This window comes from Myotis davidii, unplaced genomic scaffold, assembly GCF_000327345.1.
Source record: "Myotis davidii unplaced genomic scaffold, ASM32734v1 scaffold641, whole genome shotgun sequence".
Classification (NCBI taxonomy): domain Eukaryota; kingdom Metazoa; phylum Chordata; class Mammalia; order Chiroptera; family Vespertilionidae; genus Myotis; species Myotis davidii.
In genome coordinates this window covers 2,390,190-2,399,284 of record NW_006293232.1, presented here as the reverse complement: position 1 = coordinate 2,399,284, position 9,095 = coordinate 2,390,190, and the positions used below count along the sequence as shown (strand labels likewise).

Sequence of the window (9,095 nt, the reverse complement as noted above, 5' to 3'; positions counted from 1 at the left end):
CCCTCTCCCTCTCCCTCTCCCTCTCCCTCCCCTACCCCCTCCCTCTCTCCTTCCCTCCCTGCCTCTCTCTATCCCTCTCTCTAACATCAATAAGCATATCCTCGGCTGAGGATTTTTAAAATGTGCCTGTCTTTATTAGTTACAATTTAGAAGCTTCAAGCTTTTATCACTCTTAGCATAATACAACAGTATCTAAACCAATAGGTTCAAAATAAATATACCCATATGTCAGAGATATTGTGGGTTTAGTTCCAGACCACCGCATTGAAGTAATAGTAATCTTTTTGCTGGTGGAGGGTTTTACCTTCAATTTGTTTAAAAAAAAAAATGTGAAGCATGATAAAGTGAAGTATAATAAAATGAGATATGACTGTACAGTTATAATCACTGTCTTAGTAGAAGCAAATAATAACAAAAAAGAAATATTAGGTTATTAAATATATAGATAACTGAAATCCATCAACTCTGATATCTAGTAAATATAAAGGGTATCAATAAACACCAAAAAGTTTAGACAAGGTTTATTTGTGTGTGTGTATTTATAAGACTTATATATGATGTTAATAAAGCCTCAATTACTGTTTTCCTAATCATTTTTTGTTTGTGTTTTCAGATCTTGATGGATAAAATAAAGCAGACATAATTCATCTCTAAAAAGATTACTTATATGCTGGTATTTGAAATGCTTTGTGTGTAGAATAGTAATAAAAATGGAAAAAGAGCAAGTAAATGATGGACAACCAAACCCAGAGAATTCCTTGGACTTTTCTGAACACTTTAATCAACTTGAGTTGTTGGAAACACATGGACATCTTATCCCCACTGGTACCCAAAGTCTCTGGGTAGGGAATTCTGATGACGATGAGGAACAAGATGAAAAGACTGAAGAGTGGTATCAATTCAAAGAAAAAAAAATGGAAAACAATCCAAGCAAATTGCTTCTTTGGGCTGCTGAAAACAATCGGGTAAACAAACAAAAACCAGTTAAGGAAGAAACCATAATATAGTGGGAAAAGTATTAGATTTGGAGCCAGAAGACCTGTCCTTGAGCCTCTATTTGATCTGTAACTCTGGGGAAATCCTATTTCTGAACCTCTATTTTCTTATCAGTAAAAGTGGCCATTTTAATATCTGCCTCTTTTATGCAGGGTTTTGAGGATCAAATGAGGCAATGTACATGAAAGTACATGTTCAGCTACAAAAAGTCAAATTAGGTATTTGGGGGGATTTAAGGATAATTAACTATGAAGATCACAAGCAATCATCTGTATTTTTAAATCATTTATATTGTCAGGATCATCCTAGAAAAAAGTATTATTTAGGAAAAGGAGGATGGGAACTAACATTTGTTGGATACCAACTATACCATATGCCTTATTATTTGATTGAATTCTTTTATATTCCTAAAAATAGGTAATATTCCCTTTTACAGAGTAAGAAATTGAGATTCAGGAATATTAATTTGCCCAGGATCATCCAAGTAGGATGGTCCTACTTAACATCAAAAGTCTGTTCTTCCCATGCAGCCACTTTCACCTCATTTTTCTAAGTCCCCTCATGTGTCTTAATAAACTAATAAGTAAAATGCCTTGCATTTTTGCCTAACTTTTTAACCCAAGAGCACACTGTGTTCCACCACCGGTCCATAGACCAAACTTCCTTGAAACATGTCTTTAGATTGTTTTAGTTAGAAGGAATTGAGTTGTTTAATCTCTAGATTTCTCTGTTACCATTACACTCTGATAAAGAAGTTTATTTTTTAAAGTTTTGTACATTATGTACATTGGTGTGCTGCTCCTCAGAAAAAAAAATCAACCTGTTATGTTTTCTTTATAGTGACATATAAAAGATTAAATATAATTACTCATCTAGGACTAAAGCTTTTATGCAATAAGCCTTAGTTGGACCTGGGAGTAAATATATAGTTTGATATTCAGAGAATCACATTCTTAGAGTCAACAGTTTATGGTTAACACTAACGGGTTCATTCTTAAGTCATTGACCCTCTCCCTCCAAAAATAAAATCTTGTTTTCATTTTAAAGTCATCTGCTAACAAGTTTTTTTTTAACTTCATTAAATCTAACACGACTAGACAGTTTAATTTTCTCGATTTACTGTTTAGTTTTGAGTTGGGTCTTTTAAATATCTCTCTTTTCTTTTCAGCTGTCTACAGTACGGAGACTGCTTTCTGAAAAGGCCACTCTTGTGAACACTAGAGATGAAGATGAGTATACCCCTCTTCATCGAGCAGCCTATGGCGGACACTTAGAGGTTGTCCGTGAGCTAATTGCACACGGAGCAGATGTTCATGCGGTGACTGTGGATGGCTGGACACCCCTGCACAGTGCTTGTAAGTGGGATAATGCTAGAGTAGCTTCTTTCCTACTTCAGCATGATGCAGATATCAATGCCCAAACAAAAGGCCTCTTGACCCCCTTACACCTTGCTGCTGGGAACAGAGACAGCAAAGATACCCTAGAACTCCTCCTGATGAACCGCTACATCAAACCAGGTCTGAAAAACAGCTTGGAAGAAACTGCACTTGACATTGCCAGGAGGACAAGTCTCTATCACTACCTCTTTGAAATTGTGGAAGGCTGCACAAATTCTTCACCTCAGTCTTAATGGTTCTAATCATTTAGTGCCAGTGCCTCCTTCCTGTGAAATGTCAAAAATCCCCATAAGACAAAGTTGACATCAAAAGCCTAACTACACAAATGCAGTGGTACTCGTTATATCCTTCCAAGTGAATTGCCTGACCTTGATGTCAAAATGTATTTGAAAGTTGTTTGGATATATCTTAAATTATTTCTGTGGTTTTTATCAGAAAAATTTTAACTTACTTATACTTAAAAATTTGTCATGGGTTGCACAGAAAACTACTGATATTTTTGGTGCTGATCCAAGGAAAATGTATTTTTAAATATCCCCATCCTGAATTTTTGTTGAGCATTTAGTATAATGACATGTATTTTTATAAGGTAAAGCAACTCAGAATTCAATTTAAAAGTCTTAAATATACTGGTGCAGTTCAGCTATCATAGCCATTTGCTTTCATTTTAAACCATAAGAGCTAACGTAGTGACTTGAATCTTTATAAGTTAATAAAGTCTAGAGCCTAGATCTTTGTGTTTTAGAACCTAGACTTTTAGGAAAGTAGTTAGATGGATGTTTAATCCATGAATGTTATATACTGCCTCTCCTACCACAATTCACCCAGTCCTGAGGACAGTCCTACCTCACCCGGGTCCACCTACGTAATCCTTATTCTACTGGTGAGTTAGCATGACTTTTAGACATGCCTAAAACTAAACCTTGGTCCAAGAGATTGTAATATATCTGCTACCCTGCTGGTTTTACCTGCCTAATCCAGCGGATTTGGGCACTGCTCTTATAGCCTTTCAAGTTCACAGGAAGTACTGATTTTCCAGGGTCCTCTTTTTATACAAACCACACAAAGGCCAAGTGACAAATGAAAAGGAATTCTAGGAGTGAGGGGATGATGATTATATTGGGGCTAGAACCGCACAGTGGCTTGGGCTTTTTTAAAAAGCTACAGTGTGGATAGTGACAAAAGCATAAATATAAATATTCAAAAAAAAGTTTTGAACAACAACAAAAAAGGCCTGAATTCTTTTCTTAACTGTATATAGCATCCTTGACTCCATAGCATATTTGTTCATCTCACATACATTTACTAAGTATCTGCTCTCTCAGTCTCTCCAGCAGCAGTTTCCCATTGACTACCAAGGCCTTCTGTGACTATTCCTGAAGGCTTTTCTCCTATCTTCTCAACACCAGAACTAACACTAGACAAAGGGCACTAAATTAGTGATTCCCTTATTTCAATTATATTTTTTCACTGTCTGTCTATTTTGAATCAGCACTTGTAACCCAACCTAGAGCACTTGTAACCCAACCTAGACTAAGTAATGTTGTTTAATCAAATATGTGTGGCAATTTTTAGATTAGAATAAAATCACATGATCTCTGAAAAGTTCAGGGTAATATATGGACTGAATCATTGTGACAAACAGGTCTCAAGAGTTAGGAGAACTTCAGTTGTTTTGTGATACCTGGCAAGGAGATGTCTGGGTTTCAGAGTATCAGTATCTATGATACAAGGATTTTGGCAGAAAGTGAGAGTTGCTTTGTATTTGATCTGACCCAGATGACAGATACAGCTAATAGACGGTATAACAGGACCCCTCCTATCCCAGTAGACTGCTAAATGAGGCTGCCTGGTTATCCGGAAGGCAAAGAGCCCATGGCTCCTTTCTTAATTGGGAATGAGTTGCATCCATGATTTTATATAAGCTTTCCACTTAAGTGTAGGGCCAAAGAAGCCACCTATTTTCTGATCAGGAGGTGGGTTGACATGTAACTACTTCCTGGTTTTCAGGCCTCAATACTAAACTAGTGCATGGAAATCCCTTCTATCCCTTAGGGCAGAGTTTATGTCATTTGCTTCCTTTATACTTTTCTTAATATTTACTAGACTCTTCTGTCTACAGAAGTCATTCACTAATCACGCTTTTTACTATATTACTTACCTGTACTTTCTAGTTTAAGAAGGCTAAATAACTCAATTTGCAAACAAAATTTTCTCTTATCTTGTACTTAAAAATAAATAAAGTATATGCTTTTCATAACTAAGGCCTTAATTGTGATTAACTTCTATGCCTTTTTTGTGATTGTTTAAGGGACACATCATAATTCATAGGCACACAGTGAAATAAAATGGCTTTGTTATTTTTAATCTTAAATACAATTCTCTGGAAAGTTTACTGGCCTATAACCTACCACAGTGATGGGATTTTGAGTCTAAATGGATGTGTTGGCATTTATCACAATATCCACCACTATGCTAGGACATCGTGATCAAAAGAAACCCAGAGAAGTAGCACGTACTCTGATTCGGTCCCAAATCAAAATGAAACCTCTGTATCAGTTCTTGATTCCCCATCAACACATACACCACCTTCACCCTGCCTAAAATGGCTCTAGGAATTGGAACTTGGAGGTACAAAGCATGATCACAGTCACTGATTATGCCTTTACTATAATAAGTTTATTGTGGAATGCTCTAACCCCTCTGTAGGATGACCAGATGACCATTCAACCTGTGTAATATCAAGTGCTTTCTGCCTAAGGAATTTAAGATTTCTGTTTATTACATTTAGAAAACAGTAAATTAAGAAGTATTGAGTAACTATTAATGATTTAAATTCCTGAAAATATCCCTTTGAAACCCTAAAATTTTACTTTTGGGAACCTAAGTAGAAATAATCTAAATCAGAAACATAATGCGAGCCACCTGTGTAATCTTTCTAGTAGCTGCATTAAAACAAAAACTAATTTATTAAATAATTTTAATAATACATATTTAATCTGACAAATCGAAAATATTCATTTCAACTTGAGATACATATTTTTAAATTATGGAGATATTTTACTTTTTTGGGTAATATAAGTCTTCAAAACAGTGTATGTTTTGTGGCTCATCTCAGTTCAGACTAGCCCCATTTAACTAATGGCTGCTCTAATGAACAGGGTAGGTCCAGACACCTGAAACATTCCCTGGAGGCATAGCAGAATAGCCAGGAGGCACTTTAAACTCTGAGCCAGACAAATGTGGGTTCAAATACGATTGCCACCTGTACGATTGCCACCTGTGTGTGACTTCGGGCAAATAAACTCGGTTTTCTCATATGTGAAATGGAGATAATATCTATCTTGTTACAGTTTTGTAAGGAATATATGAGCTATAATATGGATGAGATGCCTATTACATGGTAGGTTTGCAATAAAAGAAAAATGGTATTGAGTAGTTCTCTTACCCAGCATTTCAATCAGAAATGCCCTTCCTGCTTTAGGTATTTGCATCCTTGAATATCCCAAAGCTCTACCTTTATATTCCTGTGGTTCCTCTCATGACTTTCCAGTAAAATGTGCAGCATAGCATCCAAACTCCTCCACACCTTGAAGAAATGCCTACCTCATCTTCCAAGGTCCCTGCTAGGTGTCAACAGTATCCAACAGAAGAGAGAACTCAGGAAGTAAGCAAAATAAGGCAAATGAAGTTCAGCAAATAATTACAAGGACTTAAAGATAATGAGATTCTGAGAGAAAATGTATTTCCAGAATGGATCCAGAGCCTGGGAACTGAGAATGGCTTATTGCTCTTTCTATATGCAGCTTCTCAATGCCTAGCAGATGAGTTGCTCTTTAAATCCATACCTAATTTTTTTTCCCCCTTTTAAGGTGGGTCTTGTTAACACTAAGCAAATGGAATAAAAATGCAAAAGCATTTGTCATTGATCGCTTTAATTATCCAATCAAAACTTAGGTAAATGTAATGGTTCTTGCTAGGAATTTAATGACATAGAAATAACCATGACCTCCAGAGGAACTCAGAGTAGCAGGATATGTAGGCCAGAAAAATCTGCTTAATGAAATGTATAGCCTATAAAAATCTAAGAGCAAGGGGTTACCTAATTGTTTTCTTCCTTCTCTTTGTGTTATAATAGGTTCAGCATTTCATCTCTACTAGATGTAAGTACTTGAAAATTAGGAAAACATCACTGGATTAATGTGAGTTCTTGAGAGCACTGTGTCCTGAACAGTCATTAGAGTTCCCTTTTCAGATATAACTGCCTTAAACAGAAGCAATTTTTAGTAATCAAAAAAATTAGAAAGTGAGCCTGCCATTATTTTAAAAATCAGATGCCTCTCAGGGCTTTTCACACTCCAATTTAATAACTCACATAGAAAGCATATCCCGATTGAAGGGTCGACTCTAGACCAAGATGTAGCTGTGCTATGAAAATCATACTAAGAACTGATATAAGAAACAGATCCGAATTCATCGAGAAAGGTAATCGTATGTCAGGGTTTCTCACACTGTTGACATTGGAGCTAAATAGTTCTTTGTTGTGGGGGCATCCTGGGCATGGCAGAATCTTTAGCAGCCTTCTTGGCCTCTACTCACTAGATGCCAGTAGCACCTCCCACTCCTCCTCCCCACTTAAGACAACCAAACACGTCTCCAGACATTGCCAAATGTTCCCTGCTCTGTCATCAAAAATCTCTAAGGCAGGAGATTTCATTATTTGGCTAGCCTCAAAGTTGTTCTATTAACATGCAATTAAATTTTATTTAAAGCATGTTTTTCTTAGAGACCAAATATCCATCAGTGTACACTCAAACTCTAATCATTGATTCTATATTAAGTTTTTAGTATTTTATTAATGAGGTCATTTAAACATTTCAAAATTGGCTAAAACATACAATTAGAAAAAGAAAGCACTTCAATATTGAGTGTCATTTGTAAGAAAAACTCACTCCCTGCTCCTAGATTTGGCCTCTAGGAGAGTTACCCCTTAGGTCGGATTAGTTTATTTTTAGAGAAATTCTTACTTCTGGGTATTAATGGAGATGATAATCAAATTCTGATTTTTAATAGGTTACACCACTACAAATGTAAATTTTTATTGCATTGTTGAATAAAACGCTACCAAGTTGATAACACAGGCTTTTTACTTCTAGAAGGAAAAGAATAAACAAAGCCAACAGCCTTTGTCAGAGGAAAATGAGATGGGAAGAGAGCTAGCCGGTTCCAGGTATAAAACCACTGGGGAGTTAGACAATACTGTCTTAATGCCATCACTGATGTAAAATTCTTTTAGTTTGTTATTTAAATATAAAAATAATGTGGTGTAACTAATTTTGGCAATTATTTTCACTTTAAAATTCCAAGATGAAATATATCAAAATCATAATGTAAAAAATATTTCACATTTGTTCAACAGCCTTCCCCAATCATCATTTATATGATGCATGAATGAAATACTCTCCTCTGATCTTATTTATGAAAGTTCTTATATATCCAAGATGTGACATACTGACACACTGTAATAATATTAACAGCTAACTATTGAGTGCTTACTGTGTGTTATTGGTGCTCACATGTTATCTCAGGAGCCTCACAATAACCCCATGAGGTAGATGACATGATAGAAATGAGGAAATTAAGCTTATGGAGGCCAAGTAAATTGCCTGTGTTCATGAAGTAAGTTTCCAGTAAGCTCACGTTCATCAGTGGGGTTCTTGAATGTTAATATCCATGTATCACTGGGTAGTCTATCAAATAATCATAACAAAGATTCCATTTTCTTTAGTATTATTTTTATGTAGTTTATGGTAGTGTTTAAGATGTAAAAATTACCATTAGAAGCAAATTGCATTTTATGGCATAAAATATAAATATACAAATGTTTCATTAAATCATTAGTGCCAGAGCAATTTTTAAAAAGAATAATAAAGTTGGGGAATTTATAGAACCTGGTTTCAAAACTAATTGTGAAGCAGCAGTTTTAAGACAGTGTGAATAGACATATATAGATCAACAGGAATAGAGTCTAGAAATAGATCCAGATATGAATGATCAATTAATGTTTGACAAAGCATCTAAGGATTTCAATGAGAAATTCCCTTAAAGAAATAGTGCTGGAACACCTGAATATCTACTTGGGGAAAAATTAATTCATTTATAGACCCCAGATCTGTGGTTGCCTGGTGACAGGGACGGAAATTGGACTGGAGAAGGGCAGGAAAATGTTTTCTAAGTGGTGGAAATGTTCTGTATCTTCATAGTAGTGGTAGTTTTGCAGATGTATACAACTGCCCAAGTCATTAAATTCTATACTTAAATGGAATTAAGTTTTTGTACATTAAGTTATTCTTCAATAAAATTGATTTTTAAAAGTAGCTATCCAGCAACGACTAATTTCATCCTTCTGTTCTTTTCCACGGCAAGTAGGGACTTATGAGGGTCTCTCCATCAGATTTTAGGAGTATATATTCCTCAGGGGCTGCAGAGTCCTATGAATTATAAAAAAGAAGAAAAAAGATTTCATTAATTCACTGGAATTTTTAAAGCCCATTGTAACTGGAAGGAACCGTTTATCCATTAAATAGTAGAGTAGGAAACAAACTAATTTAAAATAGTCCATTTGGCAACACTCAACAAATTTGAAAAGATGGCTTACTTATTATAAGAAGGATTTTGTTGACTTTAAAATAATTTAGATCA

At 35.4% G+C, this 9,095-nt stretch overlaps 1 protein-coding gene across 4 annotated transcripts in view; it reads left to right on the top strand.

Moving 5' to 3' along the window:
- The window catches only part of ANKRD49 (ankyrin repeat domain 49), a 7,261-nt gene extending 2,604 nt beyond the window's left edge, over positions 1–4,657 (top strand). For all 4 annotated transcript variants that reach the window (XM_006766870.2, XM_015565979.1, XM_006766871.2 and 1 more), the window contains exons 2-3: positions 614–965; positions 2,165–4,657. In XM_006766870.2, coding sequence (XP_006766933.1) covers positions 711–965; positions 2,165–2,626 — 717 coding nt within the window. In that variant the 5' untranslated portion in view covers positions 614–710 and the 3' untranslated portion in view covers positions 2,627–4,657. The remainder of the gene's footprint in view (positions 1–613; positions 966–2,164) is intronic.
- The last annotated feature ends 4,438 nt before the right edge of the window (positions 4,658–9,095 follow it).